Source organism: Falco punctatus (genome assembly GCF_963210335.1).
Source record: "Falco punctatus genome assembly, chromosome: 3".
Classification (NCBI taxonomy): Eukaryota; Metazoa; Chordata; class Aves; order Falconiformes; family Falconidae; genus Falco; species Falco punctatus.
This window is the reverse complement of record NC_137582.1, coordinates 108,114,103-108,140,995: the sequence shown is the minus strand read 5'-3', so window position 1 is coordinate 108,140,995 and position 26,893 is coordinate 108,114,103. Positions and strand designations below refer to the sequence as shown.

The following is a 26,893-nucleotide window of genomic DNA, read 5'->3' as shown; positions in this document are numbered from 1 at the left end:
TTGGCACAAGGACAATCACTGTGGTGATGGGGTGCATCTTGTTAGAACAGCTCCTTGTTCAAGCTCCTCTGTTAATTGTCAGAGCCATTTCTGGCTCCTACACCTGTCCCGCAGCGAGCTCCAGAGTCCCAAAACGCAAACAAGCCAGTGGCTTGGCATGGGGAAAGGTGGCGGCATGGAGAGACAGACCTGGTGTAGGACTGTAGAGAGGAGGGTGGGATGCAAGGGGCACTGAGAGAAAGGAGGCGTCGGGGCTGAACCCTGAGTTGAGAATGCAGGGGTTCGGCAGGACGCCAGCGGTTAGGAGCAGCGTCGCTGTGCTGAGCTGCCAAGCTGCCGGGAGGGGAACCTGACCTAGTTGGGCTGGGGCTGGGTGAGGGCAGGCCAAGAGTGAGCTTGGGTTGGGTCGTTCATGTGTGAACACGAGTTAAGATTTGGAGCTAAGTGTTGCAATTTGAGTGGTGTGAAAGTTATTTGGGGTTAGGATTTTGAAAATAGTGGAGTAAGGAGGACAACTCACCTGGAGTGGAGCAGGACAACTTACCTGGAGTGAGCAGGACATGCCTGAAGCTCCCAAGAGCTTCAGCAATGCCTTCATTGCTTAAATTATAGTAATAAAAAATAGATCTTTGAACATTAAAATTATATTGAAGAGACCTGTCACTTTTAGTAGTAGCAATAATGTTTTCTGTTCCATATTGAGAAAGCAACAGATGAACCCCCACCACTCTTAACAAGAATTTATTAAATGAAGTAATGAGGATTGATTGTCTTGACCTAATATTGTTTTTACTTCCTATTTACTGACTGTATTTACCCTCTGTAAATCTTTGTCTTTTTAGGTCGTTTACTTATACTGAAGAATATAAAGTCAGATCTTGGCCAAATGAGAAAAAAAGACAGTAAAACTGAGCACATTGATAATAGTACATGTGATTATTTGTCATGATGCTTTGCTTAAGTGTTCTGTGGAAGCAACATCATAGATTTTTATGCTTTGTAACAGTGTTAAGTTTCATTTCTTTTAGCCTCATTTTCTGAATCTAGCCATTTATAGCAAGCTGCACAGTATCTTGAAGTCTGCCTCCTTGTTGCCACTTAAGTGCAAGAATTTATTTCTTTGTGGAAGAAGAGATAAAGGATTTTTTAGCTCTTGGGTGGCTTTTACATCCACGGAAACCAGCAGCTGGCTGCTAACTTTTCATCTCCCTATGGATTATTTCTGTTCCATAAGAGATCCACTCAGCAGCATGCACTGTGTGAATGAAAGCACTGACAGCCTGTGACCTCCAGCTAGTCATTATTATTTTCTGCCCAGTTCACACCCCGAGTATAATCCAGGCTCAGGCTGCCACTGACTGCCAGTTGGGCTTTTGGGGTTTTCCATGCAGGAAGCTGTAGCAAAATGATGTGTCCAAGCTGCCTTTTACAGATAAAAGTGCTATTGAAGAGTTAAGCATTATTTATAACTTCTCTAGCAACTTTAGCACTATCAGCACTCATAAATGAAACAGATCATACTGGATCTGAAAAGAATAAGAATATTAGAAAATGTTTTAAAACGATGTGAGTGGTAAAAGATTCCTCAGATCCATATGACTCCGTCAGCCTGGCTGTTCTAAGCTGTTTTCAGTAGGAGAATTACTGATGTTTTCTTTGGGGTGTTTGTTGATTTTAATGGAAGTTTAGGGTTGAAAAATGATTTTGGTATGGGAAAGCACAGCTGCAGGGAAGGAGGTGTCATCTACGCATTTCATCACCTCTGACTCCCAAAGGGACACTCCACAGAGCTGACTGACACAGCTTCTTTGTGGGAACACACAGGCTACATATAGCCAGGAGGGAAGAAGTTCAGGTTGTTCTGTGCCCTTCAAGGTCTGAGAATCAGGCACACACTCTCAGAAAATTGTCAGGATTAGCTTCATCTGCATCAGGCTTGTGTAGGTTAAATGGCAGCACAGAAATTCAGTCCATAGGTGATTCTTCTGTTGGGCTCTGGTAGAAACGCAGTGCTATGTAAGGAGAAAATTACAGAATGGCAAGCTGCATAGACCAGCCAAACCTCGCTATGTATGGAACAGTAGAAGCTCTGTGGTGCCCCACATGAAATAGCTGACATGATTTTGGGGTAGAATTTTTAGTTGCTCAACACCAAGTTTGCAATCATTCCATGGTTTAAACCTAACCTTTCCTAACTACAGTTCCTATATATTGGGGTTGGTTTTTTGTGTGTGTGTGCCTTGTCCTTTCTCCACTTAGAAGTCAATAAGTCAAGCTTGAAAAATATTATGTCTTTAAATCAGCGGTTTTTAGACAGGCATAGTAAATACTGAGACTCTTTAGTAGCCTCCATGCCATTTGTCACATTTATTACATCTAACGCCATCTGGTTTCCTGCAGAGATTCAGAGCTTTATTAACACTGTGGCTGGCCTGTGCAACAACTGAAAGCAGGATGGATTCAATAGTTATTTCCCTCTGGATGTCTGGATAGATCTGTGAAGAGATTTCACATTTTGCAGCTCGAGAGAAGGCTGCTGCCTTGTATTCTCCCCTGAGAGCTGTTCAGCCTGAGAGTGCAGTGAAGGAAATGGGTGGAACAACTGATGACCGTTTCAAAGGTTGTTTCTCTCTGTATTTGTAAATATTTCTCTCTCATGCATTTATTAAAAAAAATAATAAATTTACAGTTCATTCCCCGTCTCCCAGGAAAGTGGCTGTCCAAACAGAGCTGCTCCTGGGGTTTACAGGCTTGTTAAAATCAGAATTGATATGTTAGCTGAAGTGCTTTTGGAATCAATTTTAAAATTTTGGATTAGTCAGCACACCTTTCAAAAATATTTCAGTGCTTGTAATTAAAAAAGAGCAACATCTTTATATTTGGGAGGCAGTTCTTTCTTGTTTTTTGACTTATAAGGCAGAGCTGTGGTAAATGACTGTATAATCAGTTTAGTGAAGTAATTTTCAGATATATTTTTTCAGTTTGAAAAACAAACAAAAATTATTATTCCCTGTGATGAGTACATGCAATGCACTGTGGTACCCAAGATGTTCTTCAGCATGCCAGCTAGGTGGGTTCACCAAACACAAGAATAATCTTTAAACAGAAGGAAAGAGGGTTCTGCAGGGCAGTATTCCACAGTGAAATTCAGCTTATGCCATGGCTCCTTCAACCCTTTCTGGTCAGTTCTGTGCTTCTGCTTTCATTTCTCTCTGGTGAGGCAGGCTTGGAAGGTCCAGGACCCCCCTTTGTGGCTGGGAAACTGGCAGGCTGGCTGCAGACAAAGAGCTTCAGTGCTTTGGTCAGTCCAGTACCAGAAATTTTTGGGGCCTGCTGCCCAGAAGAGAGTAATTGCTTTCTGGATTTCACACTTCTTTTCCCTACACTGCTTCTTCAAAGGCAGCTGAGTTCAATACGAACAGATGTTGGCTTTAATCTGTACTACAAATTAATATTTTCCCTTATTTACCAGTATATTCCTTCTGGAACAAATCAGGATACAGGCTGCTGGCAGTGCTGGTGGTATCAGACCCTATTTTTAACCTTCTTCCCCTCTCTTGGCACATCAACATTTTTTTTTCTTCACTGTGCGAACTTAACCAGCAAACAAAACAGATCAATTAAATTCAGTGTCACCTTCAGTGCCAGAGGAAATAAAATTACTGAAGTCATTAGCACCAGTCCCTGGCGAGGAACAGTGCAGCTTCCCTCTGCTTTGAGGGCAGAATGGGTCTCTCCAGCTCCTGAGTGATGCCAGCTCCTTCCTCTACTGCTCCCTGGGGGCAAAAGCCTTTTCCATTCAGTCAAGAAAACAGCAAGCAATGAAACATACCCAACCCCCACCACAGCCAGCAAGTAGCCACCATCTACCCATCGGGGATGAATGTCAGGTGACATTAATAGCCTTCACTCAAAACAGAGGCAAACCCAGGGCATGAGGCAAAGCAGTTTTCCTTGCTATCGTGTCAGGAGAGATGCAGAAGACATTCCCAAGAAAACATGCTTCAGGGAGGAAGTGAGAAAGACACGGGTGGAGAAGGGCCTGAGAGCAGGGCTTCCAGAGGGTCCTTTTGGGCTAAGTGCTTGCTAGAAAGGGACTAACCTCTGTGCCAAACCCTGCTTCCTCTTACTTGTTCCTTGTCATAGGCAAGAAAAAAAAACCACACCCTTGTGCCACTTGGTAAATAAACAGGATTATATTGGAGGTATGGGCTCCCAATTATATTTCCTCCATCCTGAAACGTCACAAAGAAGCTAGAATTTTGGGTAAATAATAAATGTTTCCTCATCATTGCCACAGTTTAGTCTGAAAAGATCTTTCACAACTCGAAGCAGGAGGATGGGAGAGCTGCAGGTCAAAAACGATCGGAGCCTGAAGAACAAAGCATGTGCGCATAGGTGTCAATGCCCTAAATTCACGTACATGGTTATCTCCACGGCAAAGCCATTAATTCTGAGAACTGCAGAGTACTAGCCTGGCTCCATGACTTTCCAAGGCTCTTAAGCAGATCACTGCACTGAAATAAGGTCTTGAGATACCACCACCACTAGCACCACCTGCTCCTCCTCCTCCTCCTCCCACACCTCCTTGTGCCTTCCAGCTCTCTAACCTGGCTCCCCGGGGAGTTGGCTGACAGTTGTGTTTCCAGCAAATTAGTAGAAAACATTTGATTAGTTCATCTGGTTTGGTTCTTAAAAGGAGGTGGGAACCAATAGCTGAGGAAGAGGTGGGGTGTTTGGGCTTTCAGGGTGCTAATGGGTCTTAATAGGTATCATCTGAGGTGTTCATCTTCCCCCTCTGCCTGGGGGCCTAGTTAGGCTCAGGCATGGGAACATCTTTTTTGCCCCAGTTGCTGTTGTAGATGTACCTACTTCAGAGCTAGCTTGGCTGTAGCCAAAGCTGGTCATCGGACCTTGTTCTGAGGCTGCTTTCCCAGGTTGACCTTGGACCTGCCTTATAACTATAAGTGTGCCTGAAGATCTGGGCTCTTAGTTGAATCTGGCCACCATCTCAGTCTACTGTTTTCATCTTGGTATTGTGGGATGGAGCCTTGGCTGGCAATCCTCTGCCCTCTTGGCTTCCCATCTCTCAGGGAGCAGCAAGAACTTCACTATTGCTAAGCTTCCAGCAGCCTCCTGTGGCTGAAGCTTTGTATCTTTCTGATGGGGTTTGAGATCTCTCAACGGTGAGCACAGGACAAAGTGCCTGGGGTAGTTATGAGTTATTTCTGCTGTTAGTAAGAAGGATGCACCTGACTTGTGATCTGGTGTAGATCAGCCAGAATTTTTACTGCTGGATACTGATAGAGCTGAAGTTTGTGAGACTCTTTGAGATGTCTAAGAATTTCTACAAAAAGAGCTACAGGGGGAAAAAAAAAAAAAGTGGTGTGGGTCAACTAATAACTTCTATAGCTGGGGAATTGCATAACAAGTATGGACATTGTTGAGCTGTTTAAAAACTACTTATTTATTTCAAGAGGCTTCTTTCTCACTGGTATTGTTACTGTGTAATAGGGAACTTTCTTGTTCCTGATTTTGGTGACAGTATTGCTCATCATGTTTTTGGAGTCTGTGTCCTCACAGAAGCTCTTCAACTCACTTCAATTTTAAAGCTTCTGTTTTGATATTGATTATATGTGGCAAACGGTGAATAGCCTCAATTTGTTTCACTGCTTTCTTCCTACAAGTAACATGTAATGCTTTTCCAGCCCCAGGTGAGGAGGCACTTTCAGCAGCAAGAGGACAGGGTCTGTTCAGTTATATTCTGTTTTAATTAGAAAGTAATCCTTCAGGACACATGGGCCCGTACCTCTGTAGGGTGACATTTCTACGGTCAGGAAAATGACTCGTATGGCACATGTGTGATTCCCAATTGAGACAGTGGCCTGTGACTTGGAAATCCATGTCTGAATTTTGGCTTTGAAAGAAGCCTGAGGAACCCTTTTAATTCTAAGTCTGCCTGTTTCTAAAACTTGCACAATAAGAGCTGCTGTGCGTGTTGCTACCATGCATGGAGTGCCTGGCACAGTGGAGCTAAATTCACTGAAAAGCAATACAGAAATCAGAAACAGTCTGCTTTACCCATGAGGAATGCCAAGCCTGGATGTTGCAGTTGGGTTGGTCTCATCACCTCCTCCTCGTGGCATGGCTTCATCAGAGGCTCTTGTTAAGCCATGGGATGTTTGGGGTGCCGCTGCCCAGAGGTCCGCTAGCCCTAACTTATCACCTGGTAGAGCTCTTCTAATGGGCCACCAGCAAATGCTTCATGTGTGAGTCTGTCCCAGTTCTTGGAGAGAGCTGTCTTAGCTTTGGTTCTGCTGTGCATGTTGATCCAACCAGCCAGTAAATAAGCAAGGCAGAGAAACCTACCAAAACACCCAGCAATGGTGGGGGACGGGCCCCCCAAATGTACCATTTGTAGCAAAAGATTTTAATGAAGACAAGCCTGCACTCATCTATATCTTAAAATCATTTTATATTTAGCATTGTGTGAACCTCATTTTTCTGATAACCTTTCTTCCAGGGTAGAATTTTCTGTGAGAAATAGCATTGAATGGAAGGCAGGACTCCTGGATTCTTTCCCTGGCTTGTGCCATAGATGAGCTGTGCCTTCTGGTAGGACCTTCAGTTTCCTCTGGTGTTAAGGAAGTTTTCTACCTTTAAGGATCATGAGTGTATGAATGTGTCTAAAAGGCTACATAAATGTGCAGATGTCACTGGAATTCTTAAGTAGCATTGCTCATACAAGGCAGGAAAAATAATGGATAATTGCTGTGCCTTCACTGGGAGAATATCAACATGTTCCGCAAAAAATAAGCGATGGCCACAGAGAACAGAAGATTTCTCTAAGGTTTTTTTAATCTAGAGAGAAACCGTAGAAAATTAATCGGAGTCAGAATAATTAAAATTGAAAAGGGACCATCTTGACCTGGGAACGTGTGGTTTGAGCGTGGCTCTCGGGCGCTGTGTGCTAAAGCAGTAGTGAGACAGCTGTGAAGGATTGGCTAGCGCAGAGAGCAGCTTCAGAATCGACTCTGTAAACAGAGCACTGTCGCAAAGCCCTGAAAGCCAGCTCAGAAGGGAAGACACGGCTTGTATTCGAGTGTCTGTGACTGCAGGCAGCTGAGTGCCAGTGAAACCACGCACTGCTCCAGCCTTTGTTTCCAGGTCTACGAGGTGTGGGCAAGGACTCCAGCAAGGCAGACGGTGGAGAAGCAGCTGCTGTTTGTCATCTTCACTGGTCACTTCATTTGGATGAGAGTTGAGCAGGAATATTTACTTGGGTGCAAGTTGAAGAGCATGGGAAGATGATTTGAAGCCAAGGAACTGTCTGAAAGTGCCTAAGCCCGACATTCTTAGCAAACAGCAGTGCTCAAAGGTGGAGGAGGATACTAAAGCTAGGCACTTTCTGGAACCAAGCAGCATTATCAAAGCTAAGACAGCAACTGTTTGAGACCTCCTCTTGGGATCATAATTGTAGGAAGAATAACAACAAATTCAGTAGTACTGTGGATTCAAAAGCAGAATAACAGTTATTGCCAAACTTCCAGCAACCACATCTACTTTGAAACTGAGGTTGGGACACTACTGGAAAACATTCTGAAAGGAAACAACCTCTGTTGGCTGGGTCCTGGGAAAGCAGGGGGCCTTTTCTTCCTTGCTCTGTTATGATTTCTGGTTGAGTGTTCTTGTCCATGCATTGACGAGGCACGAAAAGCCTCTGGAAATTTCTTCCCAGGTCTGTTGCCAAAAGCAAAGAAACCATTTTGGATAAGAGTGTGGGTTGTTTAGCAATCTTCTTGAAGAATGTCTAGCCAGGACACCGAGGACTTTGAAGCAGAAAACCTCTCAGAGAAGTCTCAGATGATTCCCAACCTCCCGCCATATGACATGGATGACCAGTTACTTCCCAGGGAGCCACGGAGTGTCTGGTGCTGCTTGGCATGGACCCTGGTGGTAGGCACCATGAACTCTTTGGTCTTTTTCATGAATTTGCTCCTGATGTTTGTAATCTTCACCATTGTGCTGCTTCCTACCATTGTGGTGGTTTACTTTGGCTTCCAATGCCACTCTCAGGTAAGTAAGCTTTGCTCCATTTGGCTGCTAACAGCCACCTCTAAGGCAGGGCCATCTGTAAGGGTTTTATGTTAGCCCATGGGGACCGGTGGCTGTAAAGGCAAGGTTAGACTCCCCCAAGATCTGGCTTTGTTTTCATAATGAGTGTGTACGCCTATAGATTTTTTTATTTTTTTTTCGTAAGGGAGGTATGTCTATAGGCTGGGCTGACAAGAACAGGTTTATGGTGGTTCATGCTGACCTGCAGGCTCTTGGTTGCACAGGGGAGCCGTCCCTCCTGCTTGGCGCTTGTGACGCAGCTATGAGCAAGGTTGGCGTGTGCATTTGTCGAGAAAAGTACAGGCTTGATGGTTTCTGGACTAATTGTCTTAAAGTAGTTGGTTGGCACCCATACGTTCAGTGTCAGTAGGTTAGCACAGAGAGTTTCTCACTAGAGAGGCAGGGAGAACATTGACAGGAGCTGCCTGTGACTGCCCAGCTCCTCAGGGGCTCAGATAGGATGGGACCCTTCGGTCCTGATCCCCTGTGTGCTGAGCTTGATAAAGTGAAGTATAAAGTGATGAGAGAAATCTACAGCATTTTACAACAAGCTTGTACGAGATGCCAACCTTGTGAGTGCTGAATGCTGGCAGGAATGAGCAAGGTATGTTTTTACCCCTCCCTTCTTCCAGTATTGTGGGAAATGGAAGTTTGATTGGGCAATAAAGTTGTATTCCCATGAAAATAGCAAGCAGATCTGACAGGTCGGATGAATACACTCCCTGGCTTGACAGAGTTGCTGTAAGGGCTCTGTGTGTGTGTCTGTTCCAGTTGCTTGCTGCCCTCTGGATTTCATTACTTAAATTTCTTCTTGGTATATGTCTATAAATATTTTTGGAACCACTTAAGTGTGGATGTGAAAAAGCAGTTCTCCTGTTTTCCTCACAGGCAGTAACTGTTAGACTCGCTCAATATGACTGTTCTTGCTGGTTATCCTAAGTTAGAAGAGCTTTTTTACTTCCTACTTTGTGGGGAAAAAAAACCCCACACTGTAGTACCATCTCCCCGCAGGGAGAATTGTCTCAAAATACAGATGCTATTGGTCTCCCCATTCCGTGAAATCTGAACTGAAGGGAAGATTATTTATATATTCTCAGACTAATGTATTTAACTGAGGAACAGTGAAAGATGAAAGCTTTCCCCCTTCCTTTTAATGGAAACTGTGCATCCTATCGAATCACTCAGATCCTTGGGATCTCGGAGTGAGCAGAGCCTAGCATGGGTGGCAGGGAAGGATCCAACCATGTAGCCATTTGCCCAGTTTAACCCAGTAAGGCTCTGCTGGCTTCTGTGGAGCTGTGATGGATATGGTTGTGGAGGTCTCGCTCCACTGAAGGAGGAGGTACCCTCTCTGCCTAGCTGAAGTGTAAAATCACTTTTCCCCACGTGTAACTCTTACTCAGCTCTGGGGGAATGGCTTCTTTAGCAGCTTTTAGTGCCAGTGGTATTTATTCTGAGGATGTGTGGTAAAGGTGCTTGTTGTGTAGGTGGAATCTTTGCTTGCTCGAGGCCTCTACACCCTGGGGCACAACAGCATGTAAGACATACTCTTGACTGCGAGCATGTATAGCTTTGGCTGGGGGATGTGCTGCAGCTTTCCCATACAGCTACTGCATTGTATTTTTCAGCTGACATCCCCAGTTGTCAGCCCACAGCTCCTCGTCTCAATGCTCCCTGACAAAGGGACTGTGCTATTATTGTTTTCTCGGTGCTGATGTATTTGATGGTCTCAGAAGTTTGGCTTTGATTTTTATTGCCCTGAAATTACGTCAACCTGTACAACTTGTAGCTGCTGTTATTGAAAAGCTTTTTTTTTGATCCTGCAAACTAATGAACAGGGAGACATCTGCCACGGTAATTGTTTTGTTGAACAGGACAGATGCAAGTGCTGCTGCTAGTTGGAGGGCAATGTAATTCATGGAGAAATCATGTGCTTCTGGGCCAGGTAGTTTTCACTGAGGCTCTCACACCTTCTGGAAGTGTTTTACTATGGGATGCAAAAGTGTGTGATGCCCAGCAGGGTAACGTGGGAGGCTCTGGAGTGCCTACAGAGAGCAAAAATGGCTCAGAGGGGTCCTAATCTACCCAAGTAGTCATGCAACCCGTCTTCATTGTGGGCTGCAGCACTTCCCTTTTACTGTCCATGGCTGTTAGGATTTTCACATACACAAAGGCAGGTGTGTAGAATGACTGCTGTTTTATTGAAGAGTAAGTCTTTACAAGAAATAACCTAATAAATTCTCCTTGGGAGAAAGTGCAGTGTGGGCTGCTGCCTCGGTAAAAAGGCTGTTCTGTCCCCACAAGCGTAGCGTGGATGCAGATTCTGTCAGACATGAGGCTTTTTAGGGTAGGTTTAATAGCAGATTGCCTGTAAAACCCTTAAATCATTTTTTTCTATGATCTGAAACTAGTCCTTGAAACTCATGGACTTCAAATTGGACTCAAAATGGGGAAAAGGTATGAGGACACTCTCCTGGAATTACCCCTTTCTGCTTCACGCTGCTCAGCCCTCACCTTGGAAAACCTCAAGTTCTCCTTTGCACTCAGTGCTCTCCAGCTGTAGGCTCTGAGGGGATGTAAAAGGTTTTCAAGTACAGCCAGATACATCAGAAACGAACACAAGTGTGTTGCTGTAAAGAGTCTTTTAATACAGACTTTTAATAGGCATGGAGAGGGATTGTGGCAGTATGGCTTCACAAGAGCAGTCTTTTGTCTTTTGGGCTACTGCTTTTCAATGCCTTCCTACTAGCCAGAGGCCAATTTCTGCATTGCAAATCCATTAGATAGATTTTTTTATTGTTATTATTATTTTTATTTAGTATTTTGGGTTGTGTTTCTTGCACTGCTGAAAGAATATGGAAAAAAGAAAGGAAGCTAGGGGACATGGAGGTTGCCTGTAGCATTTGTTAATGCAGAACTGAGTGGTTTGATTCGGATCTCCTGCTGCCAGGATGAAAGGAGGGCTTTAAATACTGGTTGGGAAGGACCAGTTAGTGTGCTGGACGCTTTGCAGCAACATGGGGTGGATGGGCTTTTCCTGGCAGATTTTTCTCGTGCAAAGAGATGCTAGGAGGAAGAAATGAGTACAGTGTGTACAGACAGAACACAAAGGGGTCTGTTCCAGGGCAGGAGCCTGGAGAGTCTCCAGCCAGCAGGTAGCTATGGGATGACCAACCTCTGTCTGCTGAATCTAACATCTTGCTGTATCTTATTTACTTTGTTGTAATTTCCAGTGTGTTTTGCCACCCAGATGAATGTAGCAGCAGGAGGCCTTTTTATTTGGTTTCTGCCTATCAAATGCTAAGCTGTGCTATTCTGATGACTTAATTACTGTTTCCTGCTTCAGGGTCAGTGTGTGGTGCCCTTGTTTCAGTGATGCTAGAGTAATTGAAAGCTTGACTGAAATGTATTGTCAGTCACTTCATGTAGCCGGAAGATTTCTGAGCTCAGCTTGGAGAGAGGGGAGAGAGGTGTCTTTCGTTAAAAGCGCTAAAAACTCAAGGGTACTTTGGTCACCACTCCTATCCATCACCAGGTCTGTGACGGGCTCTGTCTTGCTCTTCCCACAGGTGCTGCACTCAGCTGCCCGCTACTGCAAAAGCATCTTGGATGACAACAGCTCTTCTGCCCTCATTATCCTTGGCTTCGTCATCATGTCCCCTCTCATTGTGGTGGCCATGGCTATCTACTGCAGCCTGGCACGGCGTCTCCGTCTCTGCATGTGCTTCCAGCCATACAGCAGGGCTGTGTACAAGGGGGTGAAATGGCGCTGGTATGAGGAGGGAGGCCTGTGCAGCTGTGCCAAGGGGTGGAACACTCAAGTCAAGGCCTGGGTGTGAGGTTCCAGCACCAGAGGCCCTGCCCTAGCCAGCACCCTCTTCTCTCTGCCCTGTCCCTCCCCAGCATCACCTCCCAGAATCACCATCCTGAGGTCTCTGCAGATGAGGGCTGTGTAGTACCTAGATGTGAGAGGGAGATCTGATAATGAGCCGCCTCCTACAGCCTTGTCTGTAAGTGGGCAGCATTCTGCCCACTCTGAGGGAAAGAAAGAAAACACAAGTCCTTGACGGTAAAGGCAGTGTTCAGCTCTGAAAAGAAGAGGGACTTGTCCCAGTGCCTGTTCCAGTCAGAGCACAGCACTGTTTCGAGTCTGGACAGTATGTTTTGCCTTGTGTGGGACACAGGGTACCTGTGTACAGGGTTAAACGGGGTGGGGGGGGCTGCTGCTGCCTTTGCTGCATGCCTTGAAGAGGTCTCTTGGGGAAAGGCAGCCTTTGGTGAAGCATCCAGCAAAAAGGAAGCAGCTGTGGTTTTCCCAAGCGTTGGACTTGCGGTGTTTCTAACCTCTTGCAAACGTGTCTGGAGGTCACTCCCTCTGATGTTTGGGATCCACCACTTCCCTACACATCTGATATTTCCCCCCCACTAGCAATCCCTCTTTCCCATAGCCTATAGCAGAGCTTATGCTCCTTTCATTGTTCCTGAGTCAGGTCACTGGGTTGGCTGTGGAAACAAATGGTCATCTTTGGGTCTCTTCCCTGCCAGCTACTGATCTGAAATATGCTTGTCTGGTAACACCTGATGGTTATTAACCAGCAAATAGCTCCTTGTCCTTTATGCTGTGGTCAGGCTCTTTTGTCTGGGGCTAAATCTGGCTGAGGGTTTGGGTCAGTTTAAGGATTTCTGGCAGGAGGAGCTGAGGACTGATGGTGGCTGCTGAGCACTACAGGTTTTCCCAGATCTGGTCTAAGAGCTTATGCCTGTGGGGGACAGCGTATCATGTCTCGTTTTCTGAGGGTCATAAATACACTGCAGCATAAACCCTAAATCTAGGTAAGTGGAGAACTGGAAAGGGTCGGACTGACTGCTGAACGCTATGAATCTTTCAGTGCCCCAGCAAGGCTGGATACCTGGAGGACCCAAGAGCCATTTCAACACTGGCACTGTGTGGTATTCTCTGTGTGAAACAAGGACTAAATGGGCCACAGAAACTGACTAGCCCTTGTAAAAATGCAGTATGGCAGCAAGATGGTGCCTGGGGAGCCTGCTGTGCTGGATGTGTGATCTGCAGTAGTAGGGTAACGCGTGGGGCAGCTGCCGCGTGCCCCCAGAGAGGGGCTGTATGTCTGAAACCTGCTGAGCAGGGGCATCCCACCTGTGGTTCTGCAGAACTCCCACAGGGCCTGAACTGCTGCTTAGCTAAGTCACCTTGATCTCCCTCTCGATTTCAGTGGTCTCTGAAGTCACACCACAGATCCTCTGCCATATGACATGCCATGAATTGCAACTGGGTGAAAAGCACGGTGCATGTGAGAAGGTACGGTAGGTAGGGAAAAGCATGGCAGCTTGGCACGTGAGTCTGTCCTTTGAAATCCCTGTGGGTCTCTGTAGTGTTCAGTTAGTAGGGTGTGTGTGCTACTGATCACTGCAAGCTGTGTGCTCCCACTGGCTGTTGTTCCCCTGTCTCCGAAATACAACCATTTCAAATGTTATGTAAATAAAGATCGTGCCAAATGTCTGCTGAGGGAGTTTCTCTCTGTTCTTTCTCAAAGCACTGGCTGCATCAGAAACAGCCATGTGGTGCCTATTGTGCCACAGCACATTTCACTGTAAGTTCAGATGTAATTTCTGTTTTCTCTCCGAGGACTGATTTTTTTTCCCCCTAGTCTATGTAGCCTGCAGAGCCCTGGTCCCACCCAGAGAAATAACCAGCGGTGGCTACAGCTGAAAGTGGATTGAATTGGCAGGAAACACCCAGGGCATGGACAGTCAGATGCTCAGTCCAACCACCAAACCAGAAAAGAACGCGGGGATAGCTAGAGGTAAGTATGGCATTGTTGCTGGACCTCTTGTTTTGAGAGACTAGGGCCACTGGCTTGGGCTTTGGCCATCACATTACCTCGTGGTGATCACAGTCTTAGCTTTGGATGCCAGCAAGCAGGCAACCCTGTGCAGAACAGATGGGCAGCAGTGCAATATATCCACTTGGCTGGCTCCATGTGTGTGTTCAACTGAGTCATTCTGCCAGTCTTCGTTGCTATTTATCCCATCCTGGCAGCTGCACTACACCAAAGCCTCAACAAACCACCTCCACAGTACTTCAGGTGCAACCGAGCTGGTATTTTTTGTTTTACAGTTCTAGCTGTTGCTTAATGTTTCTGTGTACCAAAGAGGAATGAAAAGATTGTTCCATCCCAGAACCTGAGCGCTTGAAGGAATGTAGAGTTGGCATTTTAAGGATTTTCTATTGCTCTAGGATTTTGTGGGGTGAAAGTGCTGACTAAATTGTTCTGATGCCATTCAGGAGAGCAAGAATGGCATTAGCATTTGCTCATGTTTGTTACGTGAGCATAGTGGACTGCCTGACTTGAAAAGGGAAATAAAAGTGCAGCAAGTAATTGGTTTGAACTTCTTTCCTTTAAGCTAGAGGCTTCTGTCCTTCCATAAAAGGATGGCTATTCTGGAGCTCCAGGCTTCAATGATAATATTAATGTTTTGATGCTTTGATGCAGTAAGAAGTTGTTTCTTTTCTGTAAATACCCTGAAGCTGACAGATGAAGTGGGTGGCGAAGGCAGTACTTCTCCATTCCCACTTGGCTGTGGGACACAGCAGTGGATTTAGCTGGTTGTCTCCTAGCAAAAACAACATCAAACATGATGAATGTGACACACGCCTCTGTATGGCCTCCTGGAGAATCCTGCAGGTTGTTGTATAGAGAGTTTACCAATACCACCCTCAAAAAGGTCCCTGAAACACTGAATTTTCTGTCTCTGGCTTACCCTTCATTAAAACTAAAGATCCAGACTTTAAATAAATGTTGCTGACCTTCCTGTGTCCTGCAGCTCATCTGGTAGATGTGCCCTCACCTGCCCGGGACAGCTTCTGTTGTGATTGTCCCCCTGGAGTGACAGGAGTGGGTTTGCTCTGAGCGGTGCTCTTCCCTAAGGTGCTTTGACAGCAGGTTGTGGTGCATTTGCATCTGTATGGTGACAGAATCCTGGAGGATAACTGTTTTTCCCTTCGATGGATGTGCTTGCAGATGTGCTTGGGAGATGGTAGGAAAGACGCACACACAGAGGAGAGAGAGAAATTTGGAGAAGCAACAGCAAGCTGGGCTGGTCCACAGAGGTAATAAAGCAGTCCTCTTTCAACTAGTTCCTTAATAAAAAGCCAACTTAAGAGTCAGGAGCGTGTGATCATCTCATGTTGTGCTTCAGCCCATGAGAAGTGAAACTTCCCTAAAACATAAATTGCAATTAATCGTACTGCCCACTGAGTTCATTGCCATTCTTCCCCTTTGTTATGTCCCCCTGTTTCCCCCCTATACCTCTGCTGTCTGTCTCATCTTGAAGAGTGAAAAGGAGAGAAATAGTCCTATTTCTTTCGGAAAGTCTTTCGGACAGGACTGAGGATAAGCCAGAACAAAGTTGTTTCATGAAAAGGAGGTATCAGATGTCGTGCTACAGGTTTTGCCTGGAGGCAATGTTTGCTGACTGGGCACGGATATTTGATATCATCTGTTGTTCCTTTTGCTCACCTGTTGTTTAATCCAACTGCTTTGACAAGGAAAGTATTCTTAAACCTAGCTATGGTGCAAGTATTGCAGCAAACTGTTCCCATTGCTGCATTTGCAGCAGAAATTAAGATATAATTGGCAACAGCCTTCCCAATAAAATAAAAATTGATTTAATTTGGTACTTTACAGAGAGTTTTAATAACAAAGGGGAAATGAATTTATATGGAAGCACGCTTCCTGGCCATAGCAGGACAGAACTCGTGTCACGTAGGTCGGGCCGTACCGCAGGGGTGTCCTGGCAGGGGCAGGGAGCACAGCAACGCATTGCAACCAGTGCCGGGGCTCTGATGTGAAACTGGTTTGATCCTAAATTTCCTGTAGAGAGTACAGAGACATCCTTAATATCCTCAGCCTTGGATCACATCCTGAGAGCAGCTGTGCCCGCCTGCTTTCTGCAGGGCTGGTGTGCCAGGCAGGGACTGTGCCCATGGATGTCGGGGGAAGGGGTGCTGCCAGGTGATGCCTGCCTCTTCCACACTCACAGATGGGGCTGTGTTCTGTGAGCTCCGACCCAGCACGGAGTTCAGAGCATAGCTCTGCTTAGCAAGGTGCTGGAGGACAGAAAGAAATGTATTTAAACTGCTTTTTTAAAAAGTCTGACTATGTATGGATTGAATTTCCCTGCAACATTTTCTCTGTGATTCCAAGCCACGGCGCTAATCTGGTATTGATGTTCCTCAGAAGGCACGAAAATATATTTCCACCCAACAAGACTTTGGTCACGTCCAGTGTTTCTTTGTGCTTCTTGGCTTTTCTGTCATCACTGAACGGTCCAGATCCAAAGCTGATGAAATCACTAGGAAGGTGCTATGTCTCAGTGGGTGCTTAATTGTGACTTAATCCTTCACGCCAGGGCTGGAAGCAGCTGTTCTGGCAAAGGGAAGGCACAGGCCACAGCACCCCACCGCCTGGCAACACGCAGCTGGACCCCTGGGCACATGCAGTGTACATGAGGGGGAACCATGTGGCTGAGCAAATGATGTGAGACCTTTTACAGGCTTTCACCTGTCTTGTGATGGTGGCTAAGGGGTTCGTTAGGACTCCTGATGCTGCTCGTGTGCCTCCTTTCACCCTTCCAGGTGGCTTCTACAACGCACAAAGGTATTCTTTGTTACCAGTATTTAGTATTTCATTTATTATCCCTTGTCTCTTAACTTATTATCAGCTGCTCACACTGCTCCTAAATGGCTTTGCCAGACCTGAGGACCAGCTTTTATTCACCTGGGCAAGGTTTCAGAGCCCGCAGCCCAGGGCTCAGCTGCTACAGCAATACAGGTTTCCTCACCAGCCTGCCCACCTCCGTGCTTACCAGCATTCCCGGCGTCGAGTCAGGCTTCAAGGCAAACATCAGGCATCTAACTGCTGGGCAGCCCTCGGAAAATAGCATGGAGGCCTGGTAAATGAGCAGTGCTGTGAGCACGTAGGCTTGAGTTTTAGGCAAAAGTGGTATTTGCAGCCCATACTGTGGATGCACCCACTGTAATATTGTAGCTGGTTTGTACGAGGGAGGGCAGAGGCTGGAATGCTCATGCACACAACTGCAGTGACAGCAAGCTCTCATGCCCTGGGATAGTCTCAGTGCACTAGGAGGATGGTGGAGTTGCCTAGAAACACCAGGAGGGTTTGAAAACAGTAATTACACATAGCTGTGGGTGGCACTGGGTTTCTCCTGAGGCTGAGAAACAGATTCTTGAGGTCCCTTCCAGTCCTGCTCACGTGAATTTCATGTTCCCTTTCTCCTCCCGCTTTTTTTTTTTTTTTCTTTTTTTCTTTTGGATCTTGGTCTGGTTAAAAGACTTATAAGGTTTTTGAATCAGCCGTTGCTGAAGGGTGCTGCCCTGCCTTGCAGTGATTCACTGTCCTTAGGACAAACTCTGTTCTTAGCTATAAACATCAACTTGAGAGTTCTTCATCGCCTGTATGACCCACCCAGAACTGGTAAGACTTGAAGAGCTCTTCAAAGCTATGAAAAATATCCAGAATGGCATGCTGAAAACATTACTCTGTGCTTTGCAAAATGAACCAACATTTGCAGGAGCGTTTAATTTTTGCAGTGTGAATTCCTAGGATAGAAAATGACCCAGAAAGAATTGGAAGTGCTGACAGTCAGTGCCAGGCAGGCAATTTGCCTTGAACCTGGTATATATAGCAGGATATATTCTTAGGATGAACGATACAAGACAGCTTCTTGGAGCCAGATTTGTGGAAGTAAAAGAGAAGAGCAATACAGCTGCAAGGGAGGGAATGAGTCCTAATTTCTAAGGGTTTCCTCCTTGTGAAGAAGTGCTGTTACAGTCTGTCCAACTGGACAACACGGAGCTGATATCCTCATCCCTGCACTTCCAGGGGCAAGCTTTGGCAGGGGCCTCAAAGTCACTGTGGGTAAATGTTTATACAGATTCTATATGGATTTGATAAGATGGAAGTCAACACCAACAGGTTTCCACAAGAGGATGAGCTTCTCTCAACATAAGGACCTATTAAGGACTTTTTCTGATTTGTACAGTGTGTAAGAGCCCAGGCACTCCTGAAATAAAAAACAAATTCTTCTCTTGCACAAGCACAGACCTGGCATAGCATTACTGGAATCAGTGGAGACGCCACATTCGCAGCAGGGTAAATGGGAACACGCTTCAGCCCAAAGGAATGCAGAACCTGTACAAAACACAGGGAAATTCTAAACCAGTGGAAATACTCAACTAGGAGCTGAACAACCAGTTCCCTGCCTCCCTGAGTTGAAGCCTCTGAGCCCAGCAAAAATTCTAGCTGGAATGTGCAAGCCATGTCCCAGTGCTCTTGGCTGGGGATCGGTCCTCTCATTCCGTTATCGGAGCGCTCAGCTGGGGGTAGCACAAATAAGAACCATCTGTCAAACTGAACCAAAATTGGGAGGATCATCTTTTAGAGTCCAGGACAACACAGCATTTCTTGGGAGGATGCTGAATTCCTCCTCTGGGGGAGGCTGGCAGAAAGGAAGCTGGAACCTGTTGCATGCCCCGTGAGTAGCAGGTCCATGGGTAGGTCTGCGGCTGCCTGGTGCTATCGACCGAGCAACTGGGAACAGAGCATCCCTCCTGCTCCCAGTGGGTGCTGGGTCAGCACTGGCAGGGGTGCAGGCAGGGAGCTGTGAGAAATTCCCGGTTATGGCCATGCAGTGTGTAGCAGAGGGAAGGGACTGAGGCGGTGGGTTTCTCCTCAGGATAGTTCCTCCACCACCCTGGGCACAGCAAGATACGTTGTAAGAGACCGAATTCGATGGGAATTGCAAGCACTCACACCCAGAGGGGTTCTGGTTCTTCCTAAGAGTGGGAGTTACTCATCTCTTGCAGAGTCCCCTTAGGAGATTGGCTCTTGCTCTCCATCTCACCACAGGCAGTTTAATACCCCATGTGCTTAGTTTGCTGTGAGTAACTCTGCAGGCTAATTTGGTCTGCACACTAATATAATTCCCGTGGCATATGTTCTGGACAATTTCTTTTGCTCTCTGTATTTTTGTTGCTAACAGCTTAATTGTAACTTGCATGTCTTTGGGGAAATTTCCATTGTCCTCCTTCTCCTCCCTTCTCTTTCACCAGTCACTGATGGCTGTTTCCAGCTCTGTCGGAAAATTTGGTTAGAATGAATGGAAGTGATTAAAGAAGGGATAATCAGGGAGCGCCTGCCAAGGGTTCCTGTACTCAGTCAGCTGATCCTCCTAATAGGAAAATGCTGCGGAACGGGTCACAGACTGCAGCCCTGTCCTGGGAATGCTCCTCTGGGACTGGACTGGGGCAAGCTGTGAGAGCTGTTGTGCAAACAAAAGGGACAAAGGTGAGAAGGCAAGTGGTATTTGATTTTAACCTGGGTTTCTGGTACGCCAGTGCCTCCACCTACATGGAACTAGTTGCTCACAACAAATCCACCTGTGGTTTCTCCCCACCCCAGGAGGTTCCGAATGGCAGAAGGAAACAGAGAAACTGTACGCTTTTCAAGTGTGTTTTGTAGCTTTGTTAAAATGCTAATATTGCTCTGAAGCCATCTGCCAGGCACGCATTGCCAAAGGGCTTGTTGTTTTAGAGTTGTGGAAGAATGTGCGAATAAATAAAGTTTATATGAAAAAGAAAAAAGAAAAAAATCGATAGTAACACAAGAAGTCTGGAAGGGTACATCTGCTAGACATTGCAGACACCACTTCCCAGGTCTCTTGGAGCCCTCAATTTAGAAAAACCCTACCAATTACCGTGATTCATCTCTGTTCGGAGGTCTGCGCATTGAAAAGAGACAGGGAAAGAAGGAGAAAAAAGAGGCTGTTGGAGTCTGTGATGACCACAAACCAAGATTTCACTTTAAAACCGACAGACTAGAGAAAAACAATTACCTGGACATTGCCAACACCTAAGTGTTTCTAAAAAACCCCCCTTTTTTTCAGGGAATTAAGTGCAACTGGCTCTGTTCCAGGGCATCGCCTGGCAGCTCCGCGCACCAGCAGTTGTCACCCATTTGAGTCCCCATGGTATGTTTCTTCCTCATAAGAAATTTCAAGGGAAGGAAAAAAAAAATCACTTTGTTTCTCGAGGAAGAAGGGGAACAATTTCCAAGGAAATCGAGCGTACATCTGTTTATCTGTATATCTGTTATATACAGTAGCTCTTGTGGATGGAGGGATTGTGCACCCTTAGGTGTCGTCTGGGGGTCCCTAGAGGACCATTTGCCTCCCAGCTTCAGATTAGCTGCTCTGTTCTGTGCCACAAAACCTTCTGCTGAAGATGTGCAGCAACACTGAAGCAGAGCACAAGTGGTGGTTTTGTGGGCTACTGCACCAGATGCAGGGACCAGGAGACAGGACTGGGCCAGGTAGCTCTTGGTCATGGTCTTCTTGGTCATTGCTCTTCTGGTCACGGTGCTTCTGGAGTTCACATCTGGACATGCATAGCTGGATTGGCCTCTGGGTTTGTGGTCCCTCTTTACCTGTCTGTCATCTTCCAGGGTGGAATTTCCCTTAATTCTATATATCGCTTGCAAATGCATGATGTAGCTTGTTCTACGCCTGTTCTATTCTGTGTGCCCAGGCCTCAAGATGGTGCTGTGGGGCTGAGTCTGGAACATGCCGTGGTGCATCCAGACCTTCGGATTTGCGACAAGCCAGTCTGGGACACTGTGCTGTTTGCTACCTGTGACTACAGCCAGCACCAGGGATGCAGGGAAGGCAATGCACAGTTGGCTTCATACTGGTTTATATCCAGAAGCAGAAGCTGCAAAGCCATGGGGCTGGGTGGATGTGGCCTTGAGCACACAGGCTGGGTCACAGCTTTCCCCATCCTGCAGGCTCTCCTTCTAACCGTGCACCTGGGCGCTGAGTCTGGGATGAATCCCTTCTGATTAGGCAAGGCCATTTCTGGGTTACAGCATCGCTCACCAGAGTTTGGGCCAGATCTGGTCCTGCTTAGCTGGTAAAGGCTGAAAAATGCAAAGGGGGAGGGAGTACACGAGGGGATGATGCCATGATCTGTTGCTGGAAACTGGTGCTATTTCACAAAAGAAAACTCAAGGGGATCAGTGTCTTCTGGCACAATGCACACATTTTCTGTAACTGCCAGCAGTCACCTCCCAGGGCAGTGGTCATTGCCTTCCCTTTGACCTTAGCCTCACCACTCACTGCAGCTGAACGCGAACTCGACTCCCACGGAGCTGAGCTGCTGACGGGAAGAATGGCTCTGCCCATCTGTGGCAGCAAGATCGGTGGGGGCTGCCATCATTCCCCCGTGAAAGAGCAATGCAGAGGCAGGCTGGGCAACGCTCCCGGCTTGTGCGGTGACAACCCAAGCAAAGGATCTACACCCCATTTTCCAGACCCTGACTGGGGCCGCCTCCCAGCAGGAAAAATAGGGACATTTATCAGACCAACAAAAGAGCCACTTTTCATGAGAAGAGCCATGAATTGCCCATACTGGATGCTCAGCGCTGCGAGGGTTGTTGCCGCTGTCAGGGTTTTGCTTTGCGTTTATCCCCTCTGCCAACACATGAGTTCATGGAAATGCTGGCAGTTGATGTGGGCAAGCAGGACAGCCTGGGATGCGGAGGGACCAGACCAGTGGGTGGGTGCACTGGAATGCCAGAAGCAATTCAATAATTCAATCCCAGCCAGTTGTGTCAGCCAGCTCCTCCCCAGCCACCCAGCGGGGAGGCAGAGCGCCCACCTAACCAGGGGGCTGGGGGGGACACCCTCAGCACCCACACCAGTTACGCCAAACGAAGTGCAATCTAAAGCTGTGCTCCAGGAATGCTGGTTTGCTGGCGGTGCTGCCCAGGGGACCTTGTCCTTGGATTCCTTCCCTGGAGCCAGTCTTAAGGACTGCCAACTGCAAAGAGGAGCAAAAGGGTGTTTACTCAGGACATTCCCTGCATTCAGTAGGATGAACGAGGGCTAGTGAAAGGGGCACTGCCACTTAACCAGCTTCTTAACTTGGAGCTGCCTGTTGAGCCGTGCCAGCTGGTGAGCACTGGAGTTGCATGCACCTACCCAGCCAGGCAGCAGGCATTTTACAAAGGTGCTGGCTCTCCCTGGAGCTCCGTGGCATCGGGATGTGGCACTGAACAGGCAGATTAATTCCTCCTGCTTGCCTGCAAGCACTGTGCTGCTCCTGCCCTCCAAGCGGCAGGGGTAATAAACCCATTTTATAGATTAATAAATCTTTTGTCAACCCTTTCTGATTTGTGTGGCACCAAGCAGGAGGCTGCTGGAGTACGTTAAAGCCTTTGTGAAGTGTTGCAATCCCAATAACATCATTTTGGACTCTTGTGCCCATCGGTGCAAGCTGGCAGCTGATGTGATGATCAGTGCAAGGGGTTAATCACCATTTCCCATCCCCTGCACCTATCCTGTCTCTCTCCCACGAGTGCCAAGGAGTGAGAACCTGCCTAAGGAAGACGGTTTTAAGTAACACAGTGAAAACCACTAAAAGAAAGTAACTGGCCGGGCTGGGGAGCTGAAGGGGCAGGTGGCCAAGAGCATAAAGGGCTCGAAGTCCCTTGTCTGCAGAAGAAAACACAGGACTGCGGTTGGCTCTGCTGGACATCGCTATGAAAGCACTCTGCGCTTGGGATCTGGTGTTGATAAAAGCCTTGCTGCTGGTGAGCTGCTTAGCAAATCCCCAGCATCTCCCAGGTGTGAGGCTGAGCAGAACACGATTAAAGGCTGCTGAGGATTTCACAGACCAGCTGTGACCACCTTTAATACTGCTGGAGGTAATTTTGTGACAGGCATTTGGGGAGGAGGAAGGGGAAACAGAGTTATCCTTTTTCTTTTCCTGCGGTGTTTTAGCATATACGTGTCAGGCTCTGGAAAGCTGGGGCTTTGGCCAGATCTACTGGCACAAATTTTCTTACTGGGTGCTTAGGGGGGAGCTGAAAAGCCATTCCCAGCCCATTTAGGTGCTGGAGATTGTTCTGACATCCTGCCTCTGGGGCTCCTTTGTAACACAGGTCATTTGGAGAACCAGACTGATGGGGAGCAGCTGGGGGAGCTGGGGGGGCTCAGCCTGGAGAGGAGGGGGTTCAGGGGGGACCTGATCGCTCCCTACAGCTGCCTGACAGGGGCTGTAGGCAGGGGGGTTCGGTCCCTTTTCCCCAATAACAAGTGACAGGACAAGAGGGAACGGGCTCGAGTGCACCAGGGCGGGTTTATACGGGATATGAGGGAAAATGTCTTCACCAAACGGGTGGTGAAGCCCTGGCACAGGCTGCCCAGGGAGGCGGTGGAGTCACCATCCCTGGAGGTGTCTAAAAACCACATGGATGCAGTGCTCAGGGACGTGGTTTGGAGGTGGGCTTGGCAGTGCTGGGGTAACGGGTGGACTTGGTGAGCTTAAAGGTCTTTTCCCACCGAAATGAGTCTGTGATTCTCTGATCGCTGCATGAAGTAATTTGTTCCACTGTTGGCACAGCTGGTGGGCTCAGCATCGTAAAGGTCAAGCAGACCATACTGGGAAGGACTGCTGGGTCAAACCAGAAGATGCTGACGTGCTTCTGCCCCCTAAGTCTCGGTGACAATCCTCCAGCAGGTATGGAGTAGACGGGGACGTGCAGGGCTGAACCTGGTTTTCATTGGTTTGCGTGAACCTCAGGGGGAGATAAGAAGCAAGGCAAAAAAACCCAACCACCCCAAACAAACCAGTTAGGAAAACAGTGGTGCTGTCTCGTTTGCTTCTCTCCTTCCAGATGTCGGCAGTTTCACTCGTGCCTGCTTTCATTGTTTCCCAAGTGCATAGTATGGAGCTAAGGAAACCAAGCCCTAGACCCTAAATAGATGAGCAGAAGTAAAAATAGAAACCAGGGGAGCAGACTTCCTCCCAGACATAAGCATCTTGTTGCTGAAAGCCAAGAATATCTGCTTTGTTCCTGAAACTCCTCCTGGCTCCTTCACCAGCTTCTGCTCACCGATCCAGGCTGTTGCAGCCCCAGTTGTGATGCTGAGGCTGGGGGTCCGCTTTGCATATCTTGGAAAGACCCACTGAGCCAGTGTTCCAGAGCAGACTGATCAGAGCCCGTTCCCACAGACGTTAACAGTTACAGAAGTGTTTATTGTCCACTTTGAAACTGTCCCAATCTAGAAATCTGGTGCCACATACATGAGCAGTAAACAGGACCCCTCTGAGCTATCCCACCCCTGCTGTGCATGGATCTCTGTGTGTGGATGGAGACAGAGATGTTCAAGCAGCACAACTAACCCTTCTGGATATGGTTTTGATTTGACCCATTTTTTTATCAAGAAAAAATACAGCACCTGGTCTGCAATGGTATTTTACCGCATGTGTGAGGAACAAAGGGCTGTAAGAGCTCTGCATCATGGAGAGCCCAGGGGAAACCTCCTCAAGGCCACTGGGGCTGGGCTGGGGCTGGGCTTGGAGGGAGTGCTGGTCAAAACAAAGAATCGTTTGCTGTGGAAAAGAACACGGGGACCTTGTTCAGTCCCTCGCCACCCATCGCTTTAGGAAGCCCCAGCCTGCTCCTGAGGTTAGTGGTAGCAGGGAGGGTTCGGCTGTCTGGTTTCTCTGTTTCAGCTGTGGTGACCATGTTCCCATGGTGGCTACCAGCCCTTACCTTCAGACTCCCACTTTTTCAGCCCTCCTGGAGCCTTCACCTCCCTAAATCATCTGCAAAACCGGTGCCTGCTGCTGAGGTGTACACAGAGCCCCTCCGCCCGTGCAGCACTCGCTGTTTCACAGGAACAAGCATTGGCCGAGTCCAGCTGGAAAATAAACGTCCTTATCTCCTGAACTGAGCGCAGCCAGACAGCACGGTCAGGGACTGGCTGGAGACTCAGGCATCACCACAACAGAACCTGGGAAGGGAGAAAGAGATCCAACCAGTTTGCTGCAAACCGCTTTTGGGTAGCTCTTATTTCTTCTGGGAGTTAGCTTTCCTTTCTCACACTGCCCTTCCCCTCATCAGGGCTTGGCTCATGGACAGGGAGGGTGGAATGGTACCTGCTTTTGGGGAAAGATGCTTTTCCAAAGCCCACTTTTCCTGCAGGCACCAGCCGCACCTCGTGCTGCTGCTGGGCGCAGAGCTGCCATGTAATTTGCCTGGCTCTACCTGAGCCAAATGCACCAGGCAAATGCTCTGCTGGTGACAGTCCGGTGGCCTTCTAGTCACAACCAGACCCCAGGTCCTTAGAAATCCAGAGAAAAAAACAAAAGCATACAGAGGAAATCAGTCAGACTTCTTCAGACCACAAGAGGCTTTTAGTTCAGGTTACAGGGAAAGAGTTAATCCAGCCTTCTGATTTCCTTCCTATTACTAATGCAATACTCCACATCCTATGTAAGCAGAGCGAGCAGGGGTAAGACAGAAAACCCTTTTGCCTTGTTGCAATTAAGGACGTCATGCAGCTGAGTAAGGGTGTGGATAACTTTGTTATTTGCCCAGTTTGCTCTCCATAGCTAGGCATGGCTCTGCGCCTGCCCGTCTACGTGGGCTGGACCATTCCTGTTAGCACTTGGCCCATCAGGTTTCCCTGGGCTTCGTGGAGCTGCTGTGGGTGGAACTCACCTAAACCGCTTGGTTTTGCTCATCAAGGGCCTTTTGTCGATGGAGCTTTTCGGTGCTTGCCTTGACCATTTCATTTCTTATCATGCCTTGTGCTTTTAGCCACACGAATGTGGTAGCCAAAGGGTGTGATACACCTTTGGGGTTGTCTCATGAAGATAGGAGTGATGGAGAACAGGGTTTGTTATTACATATGAGCCGGAAAAATCCAGTTGGAGATTTCTTGGAGTACGAGCCTTGCAGCAGAATCCCCTCATTTCCACCAGAAAGGGTACTTTGGGTCATAGTTATCAGTGAGGGAAGGTTAACCCTCCCCCTTGCACAGCTGCCAGCTTTTCAGTACAGGGGGTTGATGCAAAATGGGATTATTTACGTTGGATCTGTGGGCTTAACGGAAGGTCAAGTCCCAGGGCAACAATATTGGTGCCCGCAGCTGCCTCTTTATACAGGCTGTTGGCAGCAGAAGGGTACCGCACACTGCAGCCTTGGCTGGAGTCGGGACGGAGTATTTTGCAGCATGCTGAGTACGCTGCAATTGGCAAAAGCTGCTGAGTGCTGCGGCGGCAGCTTCTGCCACTGTGCGTCTGCATTGGGAAAGATGCCGGGTGGATGCTGGCCCTTCGGTGGCTATCATCCCGCACAAAACAACTCGATTTCCAGCAGAAGGAAACTATTGGTTCTCTAGAGCAGTAAAGATATGTTCTGAACTATCTTGGAGGAACTCACAGACTCCCACTAACAACGGTTACAAGGAAAACCTGAAGACCACCAATTCCCCTTTCTTGTCCCGGGAAGGACCAGAAGGATCTACAAAAGGGATCCAGCCTGAGGCTTACCCAGGTTGTTCTCTGTAGCCATCTGCACCCCGGGGTGGCAGCTGTCCAGAGCAGCTGGACCATCTCACCGTCAGTCCTGCTGGATATGGCTGGTCGGCAAAAACCCAGGAGCGTTCTGGAGACAAGAAAAATTCTCTCCAAATCTTGGCCAAGTGTTTCTTTGGCACAACATATTTTCATGAAGTCACTGTTGGAGTTGCTCCCGCTGGCTAGATCATTCACAACCAGAAATGAAAAACTTTCTCTTTGGGGCTTGAGACCCCTCCCGTGCAGGGGACCTTACCATGGTCCACCATAGGATGTATCTGTCTTTACATTCCTGCTGGCATCCTCTTTAAC

The 26,893-nt window shown here is 47.5% G+C and overlaps 1 protein-coding gene across 1 annotated transcript; it reads left to right on the top strand.

Moving 5' to 3' along the window:
* The first annotated feature begins 557 nt into the window (after positions 1-557).
* Positions 558-17,460, top strand: TMEM278 (transmembrane protein 278). The gene is made up of 2 exons (XM_080379678.1): positions 558-8,076; positions 11,685-17,460. The coding sequence occupies exons 1-2, from the start codon at positions 7,807-7,809 to the stop codon at positions 11,952-11,954; spliced, it is 540 nt and encodes a 179-aa protein (XP_080235804.1). The 5' UTR covers positions 558-7,806; the 3' UTR covers positions 11,955-17,460.
* Positions 17,461-26,893: the final 9,433 nt, after the last annotated feature.

Excerpts from the sequence above, each read along its gene's own strand:
- TMEM278 (XM_080379678.1), top strand. The coding sequence starts at position 7,807 with ATGTCTAGCCAGGACACCGAGGACTTTGAAGCAGAAAACCTCTCAGAG. Across the intron at positions 8,077-11,684 it reads GCTTCCAATGCCACTCTCAG|GTGCTGCACTCAGCTGCCCG; the intron begins GTAAGTAAGCTT and ends CTCTTCCCACAG.